At 46.3% G+C, this 27,397-nt stretch overlaps 1 protein-coding gene across 2 annotated transcripts in view; it reads left to right on the top strand.

Moving 5' to 3' along the window:
- The window catches only part of PXDN (peroxidasin), a 582,246-nt gene that overhangs the window by 520,462 nt on the left and 34,387 nt on the right, over positions 1-27,397 (top strand). For both annotated transcript variants that reach the window (XM_086926391.1, XM_086926392.1), the window contains one exon: positions 17,519-17,653. In XM_086926391.1, the coding sequence (XP_086782517.1) occupies positions 17,519-17,653 (135 nt within the window). The remainder of the gene's footprint in view (positions 1-17,518; positions 17,654-27,397) is intronic.

Raw genomic sequence — 27,397 nt, forward strand, 5'->3', positions numbered from 1 at the left:
TGGCGTGTTTGCAAGTTGTTTTTCTTCTAAGAAGTCTTTTGAGTCATAGGATGCACTGTGACACCTTCCTTTGTGGACAATTCACATAGACTAAATTTAAATCGTTTTTTTATTCCATCGGGTTTAGATGTTTACTGAGTGGCTCCAAGATTCAAGGGTTCACCCACTTTTTTTGAGCCCATGCTTTGAATATTTGATACCCGGCGTTTGAAGAACCTATTGGTGGATTGCATTTCCTTTCATCGATGCCCTCTGAAGATCGACACCCAGTGACCGAATCCCTGAATGCTGGGGCCACTGAACCCTCTCTGGGCCATATGAGCTTAGACACTGGAGAATATGGACCCTTAAATGATGGTGGAACAAACTTCCTTCTAGATCTGCCCCTCGTGGCACTTAAAGTACCTGTGGCCAGAGCATCACTAGGTTTGTAACCTCTGCCTAGTCCCGGACCATGACATCACCTTCTGTGCATCTTGCCTCACCTTCTGTTTGAAGAAAGCTTTATGATGCTGAAGGGAGAGGCATTTGGCATACCAGAAGATGCACCAAACAGCCTGACTCTAATACCCCTCATATTTCCAGAGAATATGACCACTTTGGTGCCAAGATAGGAGAGGACAACAGTAGTTCTGGCATTTTGGTGCACAAAGAAATACACAGCCCAAAGCCCATCTTCTCCAGCACCTCTGACCTAGAGGAATATCAAGTGACCTCCAAGATCAGCTTCCCTTCACTGAAGACCATACAGAAGGTGGTGGACTTGGCCATTTTTTGCACGGTCATCCCTAAACGTTTTGCCTTTCTCCTAGCCTTTTTTCTGACATGATGTTGGTGGTTTTAGGACTCTGGGCACTTTAGGACAGCTTTCCAGTGTAAAGTGTGGGTGCTCTCTGTGTTAAATATGGTGAGATTGGTCTACACCTGTTTGGCCTATTTAATTTACCTGTCAGTCCCATGTAAAGTGGTATCTCATTTACGCAGGGCTGGTAAATTAAATGGTACTGGTCGTCTTGCAGCGCTGATTGCACCACCCACTAAATTAGCCTATCAAACCTATCCCAGGCCTCTGCCATCGCAGGGCCTGTGCATGCAGTGTTACTGCCGCTGTGACCTGGCACCTAAAGTGTGTGCCATGTCTGTGATCCCCCTTTCACTGCATGCCAGTCACCCCTAAGTTTGTCCCTAGCTAGCCCTACGGGGTGTTTGCATTCTAGGTAAAAGATAGGACATGTACCTTAAGTGTGTGACATGTCCTGGTAGTAACAAAGAGCCATTTTGTTTTCTCACTACTATGGGGCTGCCCTCCCGTAGGAATGCATTGGGGATTCCCTGATAAGTGTTTCTGTGGTAATTCCTGATATGAGAGGCGCAGCGTGGTCAAGTTTGGTATGTTTGGAATAGTGATAATAAGTGCTACGCAAGGATGTGCGCAGATTTATTATAACTATTTTAGAAATGCCTTTTTTAGAAGTTGGTATTTCTTTGTGCTATGTGTCAGCCTGGCTGATGTGAATTGCATGTCTGGCTTTTGCGTGACAGGGCCTGGTGAGTTGTGTGTGGCTCCAGGAGGGGCAGGGTGAGTCGGCTCTAGGCTGATTGGGACATCTGCAATTGGAGTGGTGGGAGGAGAAGTCCCTGAATAGTATTGTGACTACCCTAGTGAATGCGGACTCTGCCCCCCTGTTGTGTGTCTGATGGCCGAGCCCCCAGCTCCCAAAGAAGGGTGTGAGCGCTGTAAACAGAGTGCTCCGGAACCAGTTCTAGCCTGTCCCCCAAAGCCCTGTGTTCTGCAGACAAAGGAAAATGTGGTATAAATGTAGGGGCTGTGACCCCATGTAGGTGTGCTGGTTCCTGACTTGCTGGGGCTTGCTGCTGCTGGGGCCCAGGAGGGACCGCCATGGGGGCTTGCCTCCCTGCTGGAGGACCCTGTGTGCTGGCATCCCTGGACCAGTTTTGAGCTCCAACGTCTGGTGAGCATTGCTGTGGGAAGGAGCTGGTGACCACCCCGCTTTTTGTGCATCAAAACGGCGGAAGCCTACCCCACAGTTTGTCATGAGGTGTGGGTGCCCATCCTGCCTTGATGCTTATTTTAAAACCGAGCCTGAGCCTACCCCGCTTCATGCATAATTTCACGAGCGGGTGCCCACCCCGCGTTGTGGTGCTGAAGAAGCGGGTGCCCACCCGGTTTGCACTTTGTTTACACTTAAGGCGGGTGCCCACCCCGCATGAGCATTTTATTTCTTCCGCGACGCCAACCCTGCACTTTTCACCGCCGTGAAGAAGCTGCTGCTTCTGGGAGCGACCAGGAAGCCAGGCGGTCGTGCCTGGTGTGGGTGGGCCTACCAAAGCCGGCCCAGATGTCCCTGAAGTAAAGGAGGGCTCCCTTATGCTGGAGAGAGCCCTGTGGAGTCCGGAAGTCTGGCCACGCCAGCGTCGGGCTCTCGTGAGCTAGGGAGAGCCCCGTTGTGTAGGCAAAGGAGATCCAAGTGCGGGATCAGCCGCGGCACATTTTCGGTGCTGGTCCAGCAGTGAATGTAAACTAGAGGCCCCGGTGAGTGGGGCCTAGGGGGATAAAAGTGTTGGTGCCTCGCGGGTCCTAGAAGCTGAGGGTGCACCAGAGGGACCAGAGCAGCCCAGGCTCCATTCCATGACTTCATGTCTCCCCCACCTGGAAGAGGGAGAGGCGGGCCAAGGTGTTTGGAGATCGCAGGGCACAGCAAGGAGACCGGAAGAGTCTCGAGAGGGCCCCAGGGAGTAGGGCCTGTGGGGAAGCCCTGTGACATGCCTTACTCTAATGCAGTTGCGCTGCATGGTCGTGGGCAACTGCATGCTCATCTCTAGCATCAGGGGCCATCCACCATTGGAAGCCACCAGGGTGAGTGGCACCCCCACACCCTCACACTACAAGCATTCGGAACTGCTGCAACTGCAGCAAGAGGGCTGGTGGATGCCTCGTGGACGGGCACAGAGTTGGAGAAAGCCCCAGTGGGGGCTCACAGGGCACAGTGGTGTTGATGCTGATTTCTTTGTCCCAGCTGCAGCGCACCAGAGCAGGCAGCTGCAACGTTGCGCCTAATTGATTAGAGAATGTCAGTGGGGACCAAGCGGGCACAGTGACTGCCAGTGCCCCCATTCTTGCACAGCTGCACCACAATTAGCGTCAGCTGCCATGTTTAGGCCTGCACAATTGCGCACTTTTGGGATTCTTCTGCATTGACAAGCAGCCCTGACAGTTTGGGATAGAGGTCATTTGAGCCCCAGCGAAAGGCTAGTTGGCCAGTAAGTCAGTTCTATGTTGGTAGGGTGCAAGGCTCTAATGTGATGGCTTAATGTGATTTATGCTTGTGATGCCTATGACCTAATGTGTTTATGTTTAGGATGTTTAGGCGCAATGTGATTTATGCTTGTGATGCCTATGCCATAATGTGTTTATGTTTAGGATGTTTATGCATAATGTGTTTGTTGGTGAGGCTTAGTGCGTAATGTGTTTATGCTAATGAGGCTTGGGACTAATGTGGATATGCCTAATGTCATGCTATGATATTTTAGGATGGTGTCTAATGCTAATGTGATAATGTTTAGGTCATTATTGTACCATTAGTTACTGGTTGTTTTTTGCATTCACTTACCCGTTCTGATGGTTCTGACCGTGACCAGCTTGGCCTGTTCCTATATATAAGCCCCTGTCAATATTGCCTATTGCCAGTTGGCACATTGTAAATGTGTGATATTGTTTCTAATGTGTTTATGATAATACAAAGGCTATTTTTGATATAATCTTGTGTGGAGTTTATTTTGTATTGTGCCTAGTGTGTTGCTGCTGTGTGTGTGTGTGTGTGTTGCGCAAACACTTTACGCATTGCCTCCGAGATAAGCCATAAGGGGGAGAGCAGGGGTTATCTTAAGCGTGTAACTCCCTTGCCCTGACTAGAGTGGTGGTTTCTGCCTGGCTTAGGCGCAAGCCCTATCCAACCAGAATTTCATTTCTAACAGCAGGTCATTAGTACGGTACGATCACAATTGCTCCAAGCCTCACAAAAGGCCTTATGCCAACTCCAAGCCCTGCTCCAGAGGAAGTTGTGCATTGGACCCGGCATAAAGTCACTGCCAGGGCCTCCGCGTCCCTTGGGCTTTGGTCGGTACTGGACCTCAGATCCGCAAAGGACCTGTTTAAGGATGTCAACCCTTCTCAGCCATCGAGCCCCATATGGCCAGAGCCCCTGACAAGCCTCACTGCAATTTGAAGCTGGCACCATTTACACTGGCTCTTAGACCCTGCAACTCCAAAACCAGCTTGAACACTGAGCGCACCATCAACGACTGGCTCCAAGGATTTGAAGCAGCTAGTTCTCAAAAAGATCCAAAAAGAGCTCAATGCCAGGCAGAAGCATCTACCTATTCATACCGCCATAGAGTAAATCTCAGCCAAACCACTTCTGCCAAAGTCAACAGAGACCATGGCTTGAAAGAGGAGATTTGCCATCAAGAAGAAACCCATATCGGAGCCCCATATGGATCTGATAACCAAGAGACGGAGGTAAGAGCTCTAGCCTTCCCCAGAGTGCTCAACCTCCACCACGGTCTCCTCCACCTCTACCACCAGCTCCTCCTCCACTACCATTGCTTCACTGCCAACTTCACTGTCTCTGCCAGAGTAATCTGATGTAGTCAACATGCTCTTTTTCAGACCTTGACAACCACAGTAGTCCTGCTTATCCCTATGATACACCCTTTGAGCTAGGGCGATACCACAGCATATCACTTGGTCATCAAATGGGCAGCTGCATTCTACAAGGTGGACATGCATGTCCTCCGCGAGAATTAGAACTTCCTCATTGAGATGCTCTCTAATTCAAAGCACTTGTGCACTACCTGCCCATGCTGAAGGACATGCATGAATCCACCTCTGAGACCTTCAAGGAGCACATGAAGGCATGTATAGTAACAGTGAGGGTAGTGAGAAAGTATTCGCCCACCCCTAGTGATCCTTTTCACATCAGAGGCTGTGTCCCGCTGACTTTATTCGACCATACTGCTGGGAACGGGTCTTCGATAAGGCTACAGGCAATGGTTGAATAATGCCCTGCTACCTGACAAACGGAGAAAGAAACTTGATGCTGCCGGTAAGAGGATGGCCTAGGGGTGGCTCCTTCAGCAAAAAGGAGCCAGAGAGAGAGGGCTCTGGCCTCAGAAGTATGATCTGGATGTTATTCCTGCTACTCATCATGCTGAAGATGGACGAGGGTCTTTATCCTATCTTAGATCTTCACCCTCTCAATGCCTTTCTGCACTTGGATAAATTCAAGATACTCATAGTGGCCAAGGTTCTTTCTGCACTGGATACCGGAGACAAGATGGCAGTGCTAGATCTACAGGGTGGATATTTTCAAATCTCAATTCTGCGGGCCCATGGGCACTACCTGTGGGGTAAGGTGAGCCTTGAGCATTTTCAATTTGCTGTGCTGCCTTTCAGCTTCACCAGTGCCCCTCTGGTGTTCACAAAGGTGTTGTTGGTGGTCGGTTCCCATCTACTGACATCAAGGGTACCAGTCTTCCCCCATTTTAATAACTGGCTGTTGAAAGCAAGATCACCACAATCAGTTGCAGACAACATTTGTGTTATGATTCTGTTGTTTTAGCCTCTTACCTGGGTATTAATTGGGATGGCTCTGAACCTACTTGGCATGCTTGCCTCCTTCATCCTGCAGTGCTGCATGTGGACTCTGAAAGTCTCAGTGGGACCAGCACCAGAGAACCTGTCATATTCTACCCAGGTGTCGGAGAAAACTGCAAAAGACCTGCAGTGGTGGCTGCTTTACCGCAGTTAGACTAGTGGCAGATCCCTCTCCCTACCCCACCCATACACGACCGGGGTGATCGGTGCATCACTACTGGGTAGGGGAGGTGGAAATCAGAGCCCTCTGGTCTCTAACAGGACCCCCACCTCTACATACATATGTTGGAGCTGTGAGCAATTTGCTTACTGTTGAAGGCCTTCATTGTGACCATCAAGGGCAGGCTAGTTCAGGTTCTTAAAGACACCAACACCACCCTGTGGTACTGTAACATGCAAGACGAGGTGGAGTCTTGGGTCCACTGTCAGGAGGCTGTGCCCCTCTGGTGCTGGCCAGCATTTACCTGGTGGCACTTCACATGGCAGGATCTTTAAATTCCAGGACAAGCAAGCTTAGTTGCTGACGCCAGCAGATCAGGAATCGTGAGAACCCTGGCTTCATCTCTTAACCTCCGCTGAGAATGCAGTGGTTAAGAGGTCAAGTCTGGGTTGAGTTCCCTGAAGACTTCTCTTCCCCAGAGATGCACTACTTAAGCAGTGAGCACAGGACTCCTCTGCACCTTCCAGCCATTGACACTCCTGCCAGGAGTTCTGAAAATGATCAGGGACAACTGGGACCAAGCTATCCTAGTGACAAATGCAAAAAGGATAATTGATGGACAGAATGCCGAACAATGTCATACATTCACCCCAGTACAGAGATCTGGACCTAAATCCATTGTTTTTTTTGTTCACCATGCCATTTCAGCTTGGACCCAGCCATATGCAAATCAGTCTTGACCCTGCCCCCAATGAGAACAGTCCAGCCCGAACTGCCAGGCCAGGTCCTCCCTGCACTGGAAACAAGCATCCTAGGACCAGGGTTCGGGCTTTCAGCCCTCCTCAGCCAGGATAGCTTGACTCCAGTGGCATGGAGAGCACGGGACCCACATGCTCTGCTTCCAATTAAACACAGATGTACTGTTTCACAAAACTATGAATCACTTGCCTGGCCAACCACACCACCCTACATGCATAGGCTATTTCAGCTATATATCCCAGACAAATCTCGCAAACTGCAATCAGCAAATCTACTAGCAATTTCACATTTCTCCAAGCCGTGGTGAAAGGGGTTTCTTAGTTTGCACTGAAAGGCCTAGAAATCACTTTTACTAGTGCTTAGGGCCAGCCGTCCATAATTTTTTTCATTTCCAAAAATGTTTTAGAACATATAAAACTTTCAAATAAAATAAATACCGGTTTCCCAAAGACCCAATCTATTTTAGTTCTTAGTGACCGATGATTTCTATTTAAGCACCAGGATGCGATGCCCTTTGGCTATCTACAAATAAATAAGGAGGCAGTAATCTTTCAAGGCCACTTTAAACCACAGAATTTGGCATACTCTAGTGGATACCAGTCATTTGGTAGTGATATTTGGTTGGTTCACCTGGAGTAAGAGCGTGGAAGCTTCTTTTGCACCACTTCAAGGGGTTTCCTTAAGAGACATGATTGTTGTAGCAACCCGAACAATTCTAAGTAGTATTTATTGCTCTTAACTTCGAAGCCTTTTGCAGACATAGAGTGGTAACAAACAAAATAACAAACCCAATGGGATTGCACACATTATGCATAAAAATGCAATGGGGATCTCCCATAAGCTAGACCTATTGGCATTGTCAATGCTTGTTTACTTTAGTATCGAATTAGAGGGTAAATGGTTATGGGCATTCGTCAATCTTCCATTTTCTTCTTTTGCTGTAGCTTATCTCTAACAATCACTTCATCAGCATTTTCAACCCCAAGGTGGAATGTTGTGTCTGTGAGGTCTTCTACAGAACCTTGCTGTTTTGGAACACCCTGTTGCTGTGAAGCTGCCTGTGGCCAAAGAGCCTTGCTAATCTCCCGCTGACACCGAAAAACCCGCTGGTCCAGTCCCTCCCGCCGCCGCAGTCTCCAGTTCCTCGCGGCCGCAGTGGAGAGGGACGCTGGAACCACAACTCCCAGCATTCCCAGGGGCGGAAGTAACAGCGTTGAGCAGCGCGTCTGGAGGCGCATAAATTACAGCATAGCTCCGGTGGAGCGGGCATACCTTGCTGTTTTGGAACACCCTGTTGCTGTGAAGCTGCCTGTGGCCAAAGAGCCTTGCTAATCTCCCGCTGACACCGAAAAACCCGCTGGTCCAGTCCCTCCCGCCGCCGCAGTCTCCAGTTCCTCGCGGCCGCAGTGGAGAGGGACGCTGGAACCACAACTCCCAGCATTCCCAGGGGCGGAAGTAACAGCGTTGAGCAGCGCGTCTGGAGGCGCATAAATTACAGCATAGCTCCGGTGGAGCGGGCATACCTTGCTGTTTTGGAACACCCTGTTGCTGTGAAGCTGCCTGTGGCCAAAGAGCCTTGCTAATCTCCCGCTGACACCGAAAAACCCGCTGGTCCAGTCCCTCCCGCCGCCGCAGTCTCCAGTTCCTCGCGGCCGCAGTGGAGAGGGACGCTGGAACCACAACTCCCAGCATTCCCAGGGGCGGAAGTAACAGCGTTGAGCAGCGCGTCTGGAGGCGCATAAATTACAGCATAGCTCCGGTGGAGCGGGCATACCTTGCTGTTTTGGAACACCCTGATGCTGTGAAGCTGCCTGTGGCCAAAGAACCTTGCTAATCTCCCGCTGACACCGAAAAACCCGCTGGTCCAGTCCCTCCCGCCGCCGCAGTCTCCAGTTCCTCGCGGCCGCAGTGGAGAGGGACGCTGGAACCACAACTCCCAGCATTCCCAGGGGCGGAAGTAACAGCGTTGAGCAGCGCGTCTGGAGGCGCATAAATTAAAGCATAGATCCAGCTTCGCGGGACGCGAGCGGGACGCCGGGCTAAGCCCGGGCAAAGGGCGGGCCCTCTGTGGCCCTCAGTGACCGAGGTAGGCCGGGCTGGGCCCAGCCCCTTACATTTTATTCACTGCTCTGTTATTCTATTTGCATCCGTGCCCATTCGAGTAAGAGGGTAATTTGATGCAAGTTTCGTGATAGATACACTGCACCCTGGTCCTACCTGTTTTGCCAGGGACCGACTTGATTCCAGTTTTTTATTCGTTTTATATCGTTACATTCCTATTTGCTATTGTGGAAAATGTCTAAAACTCTACGATCAGGAAGGGTAGTGGGAGAAAAACCTGCCCGGAAATTAACTCTAATCCGTACAAGAAACAAGTCAGTAAACAACCCACCTTTGAAAGGTCAATGTCAGTTATCTGAACTCTGGGATCTAACTGCTATAAAAAAACCTAAGTGTGCGACTTCACATAACCCAGATTCCAAAGCCCTGGAAGTACAGGAAATACACTTACCAATTACCTCTGAGCCCCGATCTCCCCAAGTCCAGCAGGGGGCCTCCCAAATCATGGTAGGAGGGTCTCCCATTCGGGACCATACAGACGGGAAGCTGATGACTGTAAGTGAGCCAGTGCACATTCCATCGATCCCTCAGTTACCCATGAATGACAGGCCGGGGGATGACCTGTCTGCACTATCCATTGATCTGGAACTATGGGGACGCTACGTAAGCCCTGCTAAAGTGGAATCTCTGGAGCAATTTAAAGTTCAGGGGGGAGCCACTCCATCAGGGTTAATGCTGTATAGTAGCACCCCGTCGCTAAATAGACATGAAATATCTGACTTGCTAAACTCCTCCAAGAGCCCCGACCTTAATCTCCTGGATAATATCTGTACGGCGGAAGCACGAGAAAAGCCGATCTCAGAGTCTATGATCGCGCTGGAACAACTTCTTGCTTCAATTCTGCTGCTTTTAGGGAAATTTGTAGGCAGCTCGGACTGTATCCTTGAATCAGTTACCCAAATCTTAAAGTTACTGCTACAGAAAGTGCCGGACTTAAGTAAGGCCTCCTCCCCCAAGCCTGAACAATCCGCACCTGAGGGGAAATTTAATGCCACTAGAAGCGAACCCGTTAGGGAAAATGAAGTGCCTTCTATGGTCCCTCATAAGGAGGTGCCTCATACTGCAGCATCTAACTGTATCAAGAACATAGTCCTGGAGATAGAGGAGGAGGATAAAGTTTTGCCTGGCCCCAAATCGGTCCAGGAGTTATTTCCTATCTTTGCCCCGGATGGCGGAAAAGATCTCCTGGCCGACAACCCCGAGGTCAATGTAGAAAAGAGAAAATATGGTAAACAAATAAGTACCAAAGCCAGCAAGAGGAAACCAGTTCGAAAATATAGAAAGAAGAAGCAACGAAGGATCATTTTTCAAAAATGCACAGAGGCAAGGGGGAACGAAACAAGGAATGGGGAACCCTTATCTACTTCCTTAAAAGTGGACATGGATGTGAACCTAACCACATCAACCTCAGTGGAGGAGGAAAATGATCAAGGCAGTTTGCCTTCCCAGGAAGATTTTCCACAAATTGGGGACTCTCTCCCAGGCTCTCCTTCTCGGAGTGCACTAGGAGGACTACTTTCTCATCCATCCGGGACTTTAAACCCTTTGGCCCCCCCCTTTGTGGTAACAATTGACTCTGTAAATTCTCGCCCTCCGGCCTGGCCTAAAGCAGGTATGTCAAAGGCCCCTGCGGATGTGCGTATACTAGATTTTGTTCCATTATTTGATACTGACCTCTTACTAAATAGAGCCTGGCTTCTTAAGCGTTTTAGCGAGGTTGAATGTCTCTACCATATTCAGTCTAGAGACATAGAACTGGTGTCTCTGTTGGGAGGTAGTCGGGTTTTGAGTATTCGGGTGAAATTCTTTTCCCCTATTATAACAAATTTGATACTCGAACAGGCTGAAAATTTTCAACGCTTAGGCATTGATATTCTTCCTATCGCTGCCCCAGGCAAGCCATATTCTTTCGATAAGCAGGGGTTGAGGGGTGGTGAGCAAAATGGGGTAACCTCTCCCCTGAGAGACCTGAAAATTTGGGTTTCCAGGGGAAAACGCTCAGTATCGCACGTGAAGCCTCTTCCACTTGTTGAGAATTCCACACTCAATGACGATAATAACCGGTGGAATTGGCTCCATAGTGCATTATCCACAAAAAATAAGGATAACCCCAAATTGTTCCACCATCTTTAACCCAGCCTTAAACATAATTTCCTGGAACGCGGCCGGATTTCATCGCAGCCCGGAGAAAATGACCTTTTTATCCACTCTGGAGGCTGATATACTGTGTATCCAGGAAACATGGTGCATAGATAGGTTAACGCCTTTAAAAGATTTCTATCTTTTGGAAGTTCCGGCTGCGCCCTCTAAGAAAGGGCATGCTAGGGGGGGGCTCGCCTGTTTACTATCAAATAAGTTTCAATGGAGATTTTCCCATTACATCGATTCCAGTATACTTTTTCACACAATAACATTGGAAAATATGTTCCATGACAATGTAAAATACTCTATGGTAATTTTTAATGTGTATATTCCGCCTGAGGAATGTTTTAACGATAAATTGCAGCGGGTTCTCCAGTATATGGATAAGATAAAAAATTCACCTCCTTTCCCTGTAATTTTGCTTATTGGGGATTTGAATAGTAAAGTCTCAAACACTAGTATAAAACTCTTCAGGGATAAAGCTAAGGAGGAAGCACACTGCATCCCCCAGACGCTCTTTCCTGAAAATTTAAGAACAAATAAAAGGGGGAAGATTCTGTTAAAAGAACTTGCGATCAGGGATGGCATTATCTTAAATGGAAGATTTCAATCTGACGTTCCCGCAAACTACACCCATAAATCCCCCTTTGGATCATCAATTTTGTACTACGCTATCGCCAGCTATAGTCTGTTTCCCCAGATTCTTGACTTAAAGATCATACCCACGACTCTGAGCGACCATAGTATACTATTACTATCAATTTCGTTAAAGTCTCTGAATACGGCATCCTGGTCGCTTAACGGCAAGGAGGTCACCTTCCACTCAACATCTGGAAGATGCTTCTGGAATAATGCCGCCATTAATGGGGTACAGGAGTTACTGACGGATACCCTCAGGGAAATAGAAGAGTGGCACGGAAAAGAAATAGTTTGTTTTGAGGAATTCATGCTAAAGATTATATGTAATGTTAAAAAAATTGTCCCCCCCAGGAAAAAAGGAGAGGTAGTTCCTCTGACCCTCCGTAATCTGAATAGGGATTTAAACAAACTAATCCGTGCACAGTACGTTGAAAGGGTACCGGAACGTGGGAAGGATATCGCTAGGTTAAGAAGAAAGAGAAGCAGACTCAAGCTAAAAATTAAAAGGGATAGGGAGGATGAAGTATGGATTAAATTAAGGGAATCTGCTGCGCATGGCAACATTAAAGATTTCTGGGCAATAATTGGGAAAGGATGTGGTACTCGCCACTCCCCTACTCCCATGGCTATACCAGAAGATCTATGGTTCTCCCATATTCGAGAATTATATGCAGGGAATGAGTCCACATGTGTGGATCACTTCACGTATGCTCCCCCTGATGACTCGGTTTTCTTTCCCTCTGAGAAGGAAATCGAGTTGGCTATAAAAAATATGCGACCCTCTGGGGCCATGGGTCCGGATGAGCTCCCGATGACGGTCCTAAAACAAGACCCTTTAACCTGGAGCAAAATCTTGTACCCCCTGTTTAGGGCATGCCACCTGTCCAAATGTGTCCCTGCATCGTGGAGAGGAAGCATTCTGGTCCCTATCTTTAAAAAGGGGGCAAGGGACAGCCCCAGTAACTATCGAATGATTGCGCTCCTCGACTCCATCGGAAAGGTCTTTGCGAAATGCCTCCTGAGTTCTCTTTCCGATTGGGTCGAGGAGCGCAATATCTTGCCACTGGAACAGACTGGTTTCCGAAGGGAACATGGCACTCTGGACAACCTGACTGCCCTTCAGGTTATTACGGATAAATATGTCCAGGTGAGGGGGGGTGTTGTATACGCCGCCTTTATTGATTTCTCCACAGCGTTCGATAAAGTAGATCGGAGAACGCTGTGGAGAAAATTGGCGACGCTGGGTGTCCCTACTCCCCTGTTGGAATTGGTGCGGGCTCTGCACACTGAGACCTGGTGCAGGGTCTTAATGGGGGGCGAAAGGGGGCTTTCGGCCAAAATACCAGCTCAGAATGGCCTTAAACAGGGCTGCCTATTGGCGCCCCTGCTGTTCTCCCTTTATACATCTGACCTCCCTGATGCTGTGTCCCACAGCGAGGGGATCGCACCGATGTTGGGAGGAGTGCCAATGGCCTGTCTGATGTATGCCGATGATGTTTTATTGCTTGACTTAACTCCTGTGGGTCTGGCAAATCGGCTTCAGGCTCTTCAGGACTTTGCTGGGGAGCATTATATGAAGATCAATACTAATAAAAGTAAAGTGATGTGTATTGCTGGTAGGAAGAAATGCCGCTCGACAAACTTTAGATGGGCCATTGGAGGGCATAGATTGGAGGTCGTAACTTGTTATACCTTTTTGGGGAAAATATTCTCGGCCAATATGAGCGAGAATCTTCATATAGAGCATTGCTCTCGCAAAGCTCTTGCCCATGGCAATGGGTTAAAGTCCCTATACCTGGCAACGGGGAAAAGACATTTTTCTAGCCTTCTGGAAGTATTCAGAGCCAAAATCCCCGCAACCATTTTGTATGGTATAGAAATAATAGAGATTAAATATTGGGACTTTTGCCATAAGATTGAGGGAAAACTCCTGAGATCCCTCTCGACTCTTAATAATGCCTGCCCACTGGCCGCCTGTAGGCTGGATTTTGGACTCAGGAGTGCCTGGGTTCAGGGGCTGTGCGCCTTAATAAGGTGGGTAGCCAGTTTGGCCAGAGCAAGTGAGGGAACCCTGCGAGTTTTACTCAAAAATGAGCTTTTGGGCAATTTTAAGGAGTTCTCCAAACTCGTTAGCAATTTTAGAGGGGCTGTGAAAATCCTTAGACTGGATGAAAGCGCTCTTTTCTCCTACTCTCCCACGCAGTTAAAGCAGGTCCTCAAGGAGGCTTCGTGGGAGTATTGTTTTCTATCTGACAAAAAAACAGTTAGTGATAAAAGGAATGTGGAGCTGCTCATCTCATCCTATAGGTTGAAACAGCCCCAACCGTATGCCCTGTGGAATTTACCACATGGGATACGTAGGTTCTGGTTTTTATTACGTTACGACTTAATCCCTCTTAACGTGTTGCTGTCCAGATGGCATGGCACTTCTCCGCTGTGCAATTTATGTAAATTGAATAACCAGGACTGTATGCATGTACTTTTGATTTGTCCTATGTTACGTAGCTTGCGCAATCGATGGCTTAAAGTAATTTGTCTACGCCACAGCATTGTCACTTTACAAGATTTTCTTCATGCACTTTACTGCCCACCTAATGAAATGTTTTGTGCCTATGTTTTTAACTTTTTTAAAGGATTTTTAGCTATTTATTAAATTTTCTGGAAGATGGTGCCGGCCCGGCCTTGTGGGACTGATGGTTTACAGTGTACCTATTACGGTTCGAATACTATGTTTTTATAAGTTTTGCAATTTTTGTTATTGACTGTGTTGCTTTGTGTGTACATGTTTATGTGGCCCTCTTTGAGAGCCAAAACATAATAAATAAATTTGAAATTTGGGGGAGGAGAGTCATCTCTTGGCTTTGATGTAGTGGTAATGTAGTTGATCTACATCTAGTGTTTTCCTTCTAGGGGTTGTGCTTACCTTAGGGAAAACTTTCTGTTACCGCCCTGGTGATGTGATGGGATCCTTTCCCCCCTTTTCGACTAGGGAGCGGATGTTTCTCAACGTCTTTTGCTGATCATGTTACTTCATTCATATCGTTCTCCGGCAGCAACTGAGCTCTCATGTTTATTTCCTTTAGCCCGATGATTTTCTTTTTGTTCCTTCTTTTATTGTGTCTTGTCCAGATGTTCTGGGAAGGACATGGCTTTTGTAGTTCGGACTGGACTGTTCCCATGGGGCACAGGGTCAGAGCTGATTTGCATATTGCCATTGTCTAACCCAGGGTGGTGTGGAGTGCAAAAAAACGATGGATTAGGACCCAGATCTTTTGACTGGGTTGAATGTGTGACATTGATCCTCATTCGGTCCATCACCTGTTGTTTTTGCAAACTCGCTATAAGTGTACTGGGGATGCCCAGACGTGGGTCCCAGGCACTCCACACCACTGGAGTCAAGCTAGCCGGGCTGATGAGAGGTGTTACCTCGAATCCGGTCCTCGGATGCTTGATTCCGTTCTGGGAAGGACATGGCTTTTGTAGTTCGGACTGGACTGTTCCCATGGGGCACAGGGTCAGAGCTGATTTGCATATCGCCATTGTCTAACCCAGGGTGGTGTGGAGTGCAAAAAAACGATGGATTAGGACCCAGATCTTTTGACTGGGTTGAATGTGTGACATTGATCCTCATTTGGTCCATCACCTGTTGTTTTTGCAAACTCGCTATAAGTGTACTGGGGATGCCCAGACGTGGGTCCCAGGCACTCCACACCACTGGAGTCAAGCTAGCCGGGCTGATGAGAGGTGTTACCTCGAAACCGGTCCGGTCCTCGGATGCTTGATTCCGTTCTGGGAAGGACATGGCTTTTGTAGTTCGGACTGGACTGTTCCCATGGGGCACAGGGTCAGAGCTGATTTGCATATCGCCATTGTCTAACCCAGGGTGGTGTGGAGTGCAAAAAAACGATGGATTAGGACCCAGATCTTTTGACTGGGTTGAATGTGTGACATTGATCCTCATTCGGTCCATCACCTGTTGTTTTTGCAAACTCGCTATAAGTGTACTGGGGATGCCCAGACGTGGGTCCCAGGCACTCCACACCACTGGAGTCAAGCTAGCCGGGCTGATGAGAGGTGTTACCTCGAAACCGGTCCGGTCCTCGGATGCTTGATTCTGTTCTGGGAAGGACATGGCTTTTGTAGTTCGGACTGGACTGTTCCCATGGGGCACAGGGTCAGAGCTGATTTGCATATCGCCATTGTCTAACCCAGGGTGGTGTGGAGTGCAAAAAAACGATGGATTAGGACCCAGATCTTTTGACTGGGTTGAATGTGTGACATTGATCCTCATTCGGTCCATCACCTGTTGTTTTTGCAAACTCGCTATAAGTGTACTGGGGATGCCCAGACGTGGGTCCCAGGCACTCCACACCACTGGAGTCAAGCTAGCCGGGCTGATGAGAGGTGTTACCTCGAAACCGGTCCGGTCCTCGGATGCTTGATTCCGTTCTGGGAAGGACATGGCTTTTGTAGTTCGGACTGGACTGTTCCCATGGGGCACAGGGTCAGAGCTGATTTGCATATCGCCATTGTCTAACCCAGGGTGGTGTGGAGTGCAAAAAAACGATGGATTAGGACCCAGATCTTTTGACTGGGTTGAATGTGTGACATTGATCCTCATTCGGTCCATCACCTGTTGTTTTTGCAAACATGATTTTAATGGGCAGACAAGATGTATTGTGTTGATAACAGTTTTTTTTTAAATATTGTCTTTATTGCGGTTTTTAAGGTTCACTTCACATGTTGGTACAGCAATATTATCACAGAGAGCTCCGAACAATCAGCCTTACAATCCATGTACAGCATCAGTCCGTCCAATTTGGGTTGTCTCTGGAGCGTATATCGAACCAGCAATAGAAGTAAACAGTGTCAGTAGCAATCGCATGAACTTTTAACTGAACACCCCCCCTCCCAATTTCCCCCCCTTTACCGGGCCCAACCACCCAACAAACATCTCAATCAGGGGTACCCTCCCGACTCTCCCCATGTCTGGGGGATGCAGTCCCCAGGCGACTAACACCAGTCAACATCGTCTGCGTGGAACTCTGGGTGCTCCTCCCTATCTCCTGGACCATTAGCCCCCATGCCTGCAACACTTCCGGGAGTTTAGCATCCTTCCTAGTACCCTCCTCTGCTAGCACCCATTCCTCCAGGTCCGCTTTCCAGTTCGCTACCAGCGGCCCACTCTGTGTCAGCCAGTGAATTGCTATTCGTCGCCTAGCCGTTACAAGTCTCAACAGCAGGAACTTCCTACTGATTTTACGTTTAGGGTCCCGGGGATCAGTCCAAGGAGACAAGTACGTATCCCCAGGGCAACTCTCCATCCCATTATTCTATGCAGGTCCTCTAGGATAACTGTCCAGTACCTCTGAATCATGGGACATGAGCAAACTATTTGTGGCAAATGTGCCTGTACATAATGACATCTGGGGCATATTGTGTTGAAACTTACTAGTTATCTTAATTACTCTGAGTCCATGTCTTCCTTATAATAATAGCCCTTGAGTTTCAGTTTTCCAGTATTTGTATTTAATGCTTGGTATCTGGGGACTCTAGGTTAAATTATACTATAAGGTGGAGATAAGCTAAGAGAAAAAATGTTTTATAAAATGTTTCAAAATGTTTTTTAAATGGAAGGTCTGCACGAAATCTGAAACTAAATGGCTGAGCTTCCAAGTTTTATCCTACCAGGAAATGACAAGTTTAGGGCACATTGTACATATGGCCACTGATATGCATGATTTAAATCTTAATGAAAAGGCTAAAAGTGACTTTCTAAAACAGAATTCCGAGTGTTAATACCGCAGGACGTAGAATCACCAAACATCCATGGGTCTCATATTGTGTACACTGCCGATCAGATGTGGCAAGAGCAGGGCCCAGGATAAACATTACAAAATAAAAATATGCACAATACGCTGTAATGTGTTAGCTGCCTTTGGAAATAGAAGTAATGTGATTCAGAGATATTTATTCAGTTTTAGACTTGGTAAACGTATTACATTTGCCTTCTATTGCAGATTATATGGGTCACCACTGAACATAGATTTATTTCCAGCTCTGATGGTAGAGGACCTAGTTCCCGGGAGCAGATTGGGACCAACTCTGATGTGCCTTTTAGCAGCTCAATTTAAAAACCTGCGAAATGGGGACAGGTAAAACCTAATATTTTTTGCAAGAATATGCATGCTCTATGTGTTTTATAAAATCTGTAATCATTGATGAAATATCATGTGGTATACATGTTTGCGAAGCATCTGATTATGATTTTAAAGTTTTAATCCAGGTTTCACTAACACTGGGGAAACCAGATATGAAACAAGAACTTGTTTCCATAAATAAGCTGCTCTGTAGATCTGATGTAGTTAAATGCTGTTCTGGTACCCCTAAATTAATCGAATGAGTCTATAAGAATGAACAATCTGTCTTTATATGTACAGTCACAAATAATGTTATTTTAGCAGCAAACTCTCTTGCTATCTAATGTGAGGTGCAGATCTTGCAAGTTGTTTTTCTTCGAAGAAGAGGTTTTTGTTTCAAGGTAACACGACTCTCCTGCCCAAAACTCACAATGAACCAGGAGACTTACTCCACCCCAGAATATTGTATTCAGATTTACTTCCAGAGTTTCAGGACCGACACATTACAGAAGATAATCACTTAAATCGAAAGACCAGAATACCATCCCTCAACACACAGAAACACTGTACAACCGCTGACTGGGGCGAAATCCACACAGACCAGAGATTGTTTGAGAATAGCAAGTGGGGAGAGATTTATGGAGCACACACTCTTCCAAACTTGCACAAACTACAACAGAAAGTTTCAGTGGCCAGACCATCACAGAGTTGGTAACCTTTGTTTACAAAGAGTCCACAAGAAAGTAAACTGTTCAGCATGCCAGGCCTTTACAAATAAAAGGCCTCCTGTTATTTGTGGAAATATATGTGGCTGCACCACAAAATGCAGTACTAGAGGTCTCCCATTGACCACGCTCTGTGCTGAAGATGTCGAGGGCACATACTCCGACTGAAAGAGGGGCGGACCATCTGGGATTCTGAGAGGTCAGACATAGCACATGCCCGAATGTCTGTACTCAGCGGCCTCTTAGTTCAGAGAGCAAAAGTCTCCAGGATCTCCAGTGAAATAAGCACAAGAACAAAGATTTCACTGAAGATGTCCTCTCAGTCCAAGGATTTGCCCTTTGGGGCTTGACCCCATGAGGAATCTCAACTCGCATCAAGCACAGGCCTTGAGAGTGCCAAGCCTCAAACCCTTAAATGGTGCAGAAAAGGCCTCCAGAGATGACGCAACCAGTGTCCCTTTCTGTATCAACAGCCTACCTTGGCTCTGGAAAGGCCCCTAAACCAGAGCACTAAGCTTGAATGCCTAGAGACACCATCTCGGTACTGAGGCCCAGAAATGCATTATTTGTCCCTGAAATTGACGCCAAAGTTGATTTTAAAAATAGGCATCAACATGTGTCGAGTGAGCCAGCGGCCACTCTATAACTGTCAGAGCAGCCAGAGGTCATGCAGAGGAAAATAGACATTCAGTCTCACACGGGACTAATAACTGTGCGGCCCTCACTGCATGAGCCAGTCTAGTGCGACCCAAGAAGAAGTGTCTCACAGTGGAAGAGGCTATATCAGAGGAACTTCGATTGCTCCCCATGCCTAAAAGACAAGTGGCTAGAGACACCATTCCTATGCCTGCAGTGCATCTACCAGCACACTCGCCTTCACCACAACCACCAGCGCACACTTTCTCTGATGTATATGAAGAGCCTATCCCTGTTAATGATGATGAAGACGTTCGGCATGACAACAGCGTGGGACTCCAGGCTAACCAATCTAATGAAGACTTCACCACCATTGACAGTACAGCATATCATGACAGTCATCCAGAGGACTGTCACATTGGTGCAATGGCAGGTCGTTGGTTGAGAGGAGGGAAGGAGGTTAGGCCTTATCCAACAAACCATGAGAATATAGTGTATGTAAAAAAATCTTAGAATGTTGTTCAACTGTAAAGGACCAAGGACTGGGAGGGTGTCCATAGGCATTCTAAAGGTTAAGGGTACACTTTTGTAGTACAAGGGCAAAAATTGAAGGTGCAAGCTATTTCCAGGCGTTACTAGTCATAACAAGTACCTCCCAGTGTCTTGGCACAAAACTTCCACTGTTGGTATTGAAAGAGGATATGTTAAGATGCCATCTGCCGTAATTGTGTATAAATTGAGGCACATGCACAGGACATGGCTGGGCTAGAGAGTTGTAATTAGCAGGACAAGCCAAGATAATAGAGACACGTCTACTTTATGAACTTGGGGGTTGAATCAGAGATGGCCTTAGAATTATCTGCTTCCAGTTCACTGTCTTCTCTACCCATAATACATCAAGGCAACATGTTAATAAAAACAGATAGTTAAATATGGTGGGAAGGGGAGGTTTGGAAGAAGAGGTTGATGGGTGGGTATAAGGCTCAAAGTAGGGAAAAGAGAGGATGCAGAATAAAAAAAAACTAGAAGAATATCAGAGGTGTTTAGGATGTCCTGATATTTGCTGCATTCCCAATTTGGTACACAGAATTGTAACTGTTTTTCAAACTCCTCATGGTCTTGAATAAAAAAAGTGGGAGAGTGGATCAGTACATAGCGCACTAGTGTGCAATCGGAGCTGGAGTCAGCATGACAGCCAGCTTTCCAGAAGTGAGCTGACATCATCTGGAGTCTGATCTGAAGGTAAAGGTGTTTGATGAAGGAAGAAGTGCCTCCCTAACATGGAATGCCTGGAAGAGTCCTGCCTGAGAGAAGGGAAGGAGTGAGAAACTCCTGCAGGAGAAGCGGACTCTTAGGAGGTCTACTCAGATGTACCGCCAACTGCCTACGTGGGGTAGGACCCTGTTAAGACTCACAGGCCCTAACCTCCAGCTAACTCACTATGTGCCCAGAAGATGGCTTCTGTCCCGAAGAAAACCACACTCCTGCTACCTCCAGATGCTGCCATATGGTCCTGAGTCTACTCTCAGGATTGGAACAGAGGACTGGTGCACCTGCGGCCAACATGTTTTCTCTGCACAGAGAGGAGAGCATGGACTGAAATACACAAAGTACTAACTCTGGATTGCCACTGACTGGCATTTTGTAAGAGACCCAAGAATGAGAGACTGAACACACAGCACTACCACAAAGGAGGGAGCGTTCTCTATGCTGGAGGATTCCCTTATACAAACAAAGAGTGAGAGAAAGTGGAGGGCGAGAAAAAGTGGTTTCCTCATCTGGAGGACAGTACTCTCGCACCACAGAGTCTGAGTCCCTAAAATGTTTTAGTGTGTAGTATTCTATTTTATTAAAGTTCTCTTTTATAGAGGTGAATATTGGGTTGGACAAACATGTTATTATTTTCTTTGTTTCTGTTGAATGTCAAGCTTGTTGGACCCCCCCTCCTAACTAAGCACTCTGAGAAGCCTGTGACTGTTCATCATTGATACCACTGAGAGACAAGTGCTAAAGGGGTTGTTCTTGCCTAGTTTACAGTATGGACTCTTGTACATCAGATGCAAATGACGTCAGCCCCCAAGCTTGATGCCCAATAGTCCTGATTTTCCCAATGTTCACCAGTTAGAGCAGACATATTACAAACAGTTCACCAGGCTTGCCAAAACTGTAACTATAGCCCAAAGTATCTTATCCTTAATGCTTTTGTAGCAGTCAGGGCCTGTAATTCTAATCAAGCAGCTGGGTGGTTTTCATTTTTCAAATTTTAATGATTGATTTAAGTAGCCATTCTCTTCCTCATAACAGCCCAGAATTAAGGTTGATAGAGCCCACCCCATACAGGAAATCAATTTCCTGACCCTAATTGTCAGATCGAAGGTTCCTCAGGATTACTATGATGAGCAAACGATCTTCATCTCAATAGCGCCAAATCTGATTGCTGTTACAGCACATACGTTTAGAGTGATCAAGCAAAGGAAATGGTGTGGGGTGGGAACAGCTGGGAATGAGACTTGAACTAAAGAACAATATTGCATGAATCCTTTTGCATCATTAAGTGTGGGGATACCTCTGAGGATGAGTCATGTGTGGGCATTTATTGCTCTTTGTTTTAAGCTATTTTCCATTTTCTTTGGTTAATTTGAGGAACTTCTAAGTCTGCACAGAAATGCTCCAGCTGAAACAAATGGGGTGTATGTGTTATTCACTTCTCAACCTTTACCTTTGGATCATTCACACTCACATCACTACAGATGTATTTACCACAATGTCAGTTTCTCTTGTTTGAAGGTGAGCCATATAATATCACTTCTGTCCTGTTTGGATTCTCTTTTGGGCAGGGCACAGAATCAACTTCACCTTAAAAGTGTCACTGTAATCTTTCAAACTAACTAGCACAATTGACGCTGTTGAAACTCACAGCGCTTTTATGTGGGGATATCCAGGGAAATATATCTTAAGTTTAATCAGAACCACAAAATAACCTTAATAATAGGCTAACACTTCTACTCTTCTGTTTGGTTAAAAGTCAAATTTTTCCTTGGAATTTTTATTCCCCTTTAAGTAAGTAATTCCTTATAATATGTCGGGATCCAGTGTTTGCATGCAGGGAACGCAGGGCTTTTCTTGGCCAATGTTACAGCAATAATAACAATCCACGAGCAGGATGCTCAAATTCATTGTGGCAGAAAGAGAATAAGCAAAGAGCTGCAATCTCTTTTACTGATCTTTGGGCCGCTTCCGAGGTGCTCCGATCAGTGATCATGTTGCTAACGGTAGTAACAGCGTGTCAGGTGAGGCACAGGAACAGGAAAACCTTCTCCATTTAAGTCCTGGAATAATGTGTGGCAGCCTAACAGAAGGGGCTTTTCCTATACCTGTGCCCCGCCCAAATGGTCACTCGCAAAGATAGTTGCGGCATGTAGTCCTAATCAAATCCTGAAACACAGCAGAGTGTTATCCTGAAAAGAAGGGACAATCTCAGTTTAATGACTGTACATTACTCTGTTGCTTTCTCAATACTTTCTCCCTGGCATCACTTTACAAAACAAAGACAGAAGTCTTTGTAGTGTAAAGTGTTGTCCTGATATCAGGACACCGGAATCGCCAGGCACCACGCTTGAGTCAAGAAGCGCCTTGAACCTCATTGATGATGCCCTCTGATACTAATAGCCCATTTGGATTTTTTTTATCTCCAGCTTTAAAGTTACTCACAACAGACTCTAACTCTTTTAAAAAAAGAATTTGGGAACTGGGAAATCATTTTTATTTTCATTACGTTGCCTCGGCCAGCCAAACTAATTGGTAAACAATGCCAATTGTGCACCATCGCAATACATTTCTTTATTAAACCTTTGTAGTTACCTTTCACTATCAACTCTACGTGAGTAGTTGATTTAAACCTAGATAGATAGCTTTGCTGATAACACGATTAGCGCATAAGCCTACTTTATAGCCGTCAATTACCTTAGTTTTGGCAGCATTTAAATGATAGCCAGATATGTTTCCACATTCAACTGTCTCATCTTCGATTGACAATAACACATCCTTGGTTGATGTTTTATAAATTGCAACATTGCCATCAATCTTTGAGATAGATGATTTACCTGTAAGCGCATCAGTAGGAATTTAAATTGCAAAATTCCTCTTCAATCCTCTGCTGTTCCTTTCAACTATTATGGCCCCCCACATTCCTGCTCACAATGTTCCGAATGAAAATATGCGGGGTGACATTTTCTCAAAAGTTTTTTAATGGGCCTCTGGTATGACGTAAATAATTAATTTACTCTCTTAATTTCTATGCAGGTAAGTACTTAATCAATGATAACTCAATCAGAATGAAAGAAAACAGAGTCCGTGGTGTTAGAGTTTCTAAGGGTTTTATTCCTCATAAAGGAATCAGGATATCATGTTCTGACCACCACAGGGGTGTCAGAAGGGATAGATGAGCGCGCTCTCGTTTATTGATAGTACATAGCTTATATACTTGATTCGTATCATACAGAATAAAACAAGAGGCGTAACAGCTGAGAGAAGACAAGATAACAGTATACACGTGGTACTAGTACATCATCAAGAGGCGTAAACTAGGCGTGAACTAGAGGTGTGTGCTAGAAACGTCACTGATAGGTGACGCAAGTGGGTGGCACCAAGGGGTGGTGCTAACAGAATGTTGCAATGTCAGCAGAAATCGGAAGCTTGGATGCGCGCGCAGCTGCATGACGTGTGATTGACGGGGTGCAGGGGACTTGACATTTACACTGACGGAAAGAGACAGAAGTCTGGCATGTCAGATCAACTTGTACTTCTATCATATCTGATATCTGATGTTTAGGAACTATACTATCTGGGCGGAAAGGTCTCTAGGGCAGAAGCTATTCTATGCTAACTGTGGATGCGTGTATAAGCGCCTGAGTGTCTACATGTGAAGCGTGGGGCACGGGGCCTTCCATGGAAGCATGGCAACAGAGGCTATGATTTACTTGCGTTAAGACAGGTCGGCCCTTTGGCTCTGCAGCTGGAGAGGATGTTTACAGGATCTAGTAGGCAGGAATGCATTCTCGAGGAGCAAAACAGATAACTCGAAGGTTATAGTCAGTCTTGGCAGAAAGCAGGCTTGAGCTGAGCGCGAGGGGCCGTGCTGAAAGTAGGACAGAGTTCACGGGTACAGAGGTAGCCTGGGCAGAGTCAGGAGCCACAAAAGAGGTTCAGATGGCAGGAATTCAGGGCCTACTCTTGCTAGAGCAGGAAAAATACGAAAAGTGCACTACAAAAAGACGGTGGCATAGCATACTTAGGAACGGACTACATAATCCATTCATGGTGGATCTGAAAGAGGACATGTTAACGTTGGACGCAAATGTATTTGCGTCTTCATAGCTGGCACAGGAGGGAAGTTACATGCACTTTAAGCTGGTACATGGAGTCGGTGGGGTACGCGCTAGGGAACACAACATGGCCAAAATTTAATTTTCCTCATTCCCTCCTTGTTCCCTACGGACCCTTCATGAAATATCGATCCTCATGAATCGATCAGTCTGTTCTTGTAACATCATTTGTTCTTCTTTCTTTCGATTACGTTTTGAGTGAAAACTGGAATGTTCAATACAAGAGGTGGCACACAGTCCACAAATCGCTGGCCCACACTGCAGGCACAGGCAGCAACTGAATACTAGGACTAGGCCAATGCCTAGGAAGGATAGGATCTTCCATCCCCAAGCTGTTAACGTTGTCCAGAACCAACCGGACCAAGTCCAGGTGCCTGGATTCTGATGGATCTGATTTGCAATTTTATGAAGACGGGTGATAGCTTGATATACAGATGGTGCATTTTGTGGAATGAAAACACAGCAGCTTGACCCGATGACCTTACAGGCTCCACCTCTTATCTGCCAAGATGACGTCAATTACAAGACGATTCTGAAGGACAACAACCCGCATAGCGGACTGCTCTTCTGTTAAGTTACCTAAGGCGGAGGTAGTTTCATTTACTACGGCTTCAAGTGTTCTAGTTAATCTGCGTATTAATTTACTATTCTGGACAGGGCCTAAAAAGAAAAACAATCCTTTATTAAAGTCAGTGTACTGTTCCCATGCCGTTTCTGTGTAGTCGACAAGTGGGACATCTCTTCTGGGTCTATTCTTTACTAGATTGCTATTTCTATGGTAATCAGGAGGAGCTAGAAAGACAGGTGGCAGAAGGAATGCAATGTAACAGGTACCATCCCAATCTGGAGGTAGACGAATGTATGCGGTATGACCACAAACAAAGTAAGAATGACTGATAGCTTTGAAAGATGATTTTCCATCATCACTGAATTCGACCACAGTAGTGCATTTACTATGACCTAAGTGTATTGAACCTTTCTTCTTGATACATAATTCACCAGTGACTGGCAGTACTGACATAATGGGTAGAACGGGTGTGGCTTCGGATTCGACAGTAAGAATCATAAGGCTAATTGTATAATTACCTAATCCATACACTTCATTTTCTAGATCAGTTCCTATTCTAGTGGGGAGTCCCTCCTTATCCGGGTAACAGACGTCGAGCAGGACCAAGTTCAGGTTTCCCCAAACCCAACCCCCATCGAAAACAGCAATATCGGGATCTAAAGAATTAATTATCTTAAACCATGCTCCGCAGGAGCCATTGTGAGAGAACGGGTACGGAAAGAGAGGCAGCGCTCCCTTGTAATTCTGGTAGGGAGGGAGTCGGCCACATATCCAGCAATTTGTAGCATTGTTAGTTTGATGAGAATGATGTAACATACTAATGAATGTATTGTTGCGCAGCGCGAGTCTGTAGGAAAGCTCATGAGGAGGTAACTCACTAAAGGTGTGTTCAGCAGAGACATTGTAAGCAGATTGTTCACGCTTGAAAATAGGATAGTAGATAGGTAATAAGATGCTAGCAATAATAATTAAAACACTGAGAATAAACATGATTATTAGTGTCACTATGCAGTGACTACGAAGTGATTTGCAATAGGTACGTTTCTTTTCTTCTCTCTCTCTAACTCGATCTAGGGGATACATGTCAGAAACTATTTAACCGATTCACCTAGGGGAGGACTTAAACAATTAAACTGTCTGACTTGCTAGATCGTAATTTCATGCGGTATTGTTCTTGAGGAGTTTTTTCTCGTTTGGATTCGGTAAAGTCTTTGGTAACACAGTCTTTGGTGGGGGTGGGTGAGTCTTGTTCCGGTTTCAGTCCTGGGAATGTTTTGATATGGCTTAGGTGGACCCACCCCTTTCTGCCTTCCAATTTGACTGCGGTCCTCGTGGTAAGAAGAACGGTCTTCGGAGACTTCCAGCGGGGCTCCAACGGACTTTTTCTGTCGAAGTTGCGAACTAGGACAACATCTCCGGGACGGACGTCATGCGGCTTCACATCAGTGTTGTCAGGGAAGGCTGCGGCAACCTGTGAACGACATGATTGGAGTGCAGACATCAAGGAGGCAAGGTAATCTGTCAACATATTAGAATCAACATCAGTAATCTTTTTAGGAATGGGCGTCCCCCACATATTCGGTGGTCTTCCAAAGACCACCTCGTACGGAGATAGCCCTGATCTCGAATGGGCGACCATTCTCATATAGAATAGTGCCACTGGCAGGGCGACTATCCAGTCGACCCCTTTTTCCTGACATATTTTGGCAAGGCGGATCTTTAATGTCTGATTATGCCTTTCTACAAGGCCTGCTGCTTCTGGATGTCGGACACAATGGAACTTCCACTGGTATCCCAGTAATAAGGAAACTTGCTTCATTAATTCGGATGAGAATGGCTGACCGTTATCTGAGTACACGACACGAGGCATGCCGTACCGTGGGAAGAATTCACGAACCAACTGTTTGGCAGTGGTCGGAGCAGTGTAATCTGGGACTGGGTATGCTTCGGTCCAGCGGGACAGAGCACAGACAACTACGAGAACATATTTAAATCCTCGACAACGGTCCATCTGGATATAATCCATCTGGAGGACTTCAAAAGGGTGATCGGGAGGATGAAATCCACCTTGCTCTACAGGGACGCTTTTACCTGGATTGAACTGACAACAGATCATGCAAGTACGCACTTTCTGTTTTGCTGCTGCTCGTAAGTGTTTATTGCTCCAGAGATTTTGCAAACTATCTAGCATTGCTTTCTCTCCTAGGTGGGCAGGACTATGTGCTGTATTTATCATGACTTGAACCATAGAGTCAGGGAGAAACCATGTAGATTTTCCCTTCGTCATCCAACCTTGATCTGTCTGGATCCCTCCTAGTTCGATCCATTTCTTTATTTCGTCTGCAGTAGCATGTGTCTGAATGTCAATAACATCTAGTGTGGGATCTCTGACTGTCATACAGTTTGTCGGATCTGTTGTCTTTGTCGTGTCAGTTGTCTGAGTGTG

Source organism: Lissotriton vulgaris, chromosome 6 (genome assembly GCF_964263255.1).
Source record: "Lissotriton vulgaris chromosome 6, aLisVul1.2, whole genome shotgun sequence".
Classification (NCBI taxonomy): Eukaryota; Metazoa; Chordata; class Amphibia; order Caudata; family Salamandridae; genus Lissotriton; species Lissotriton vulgaris.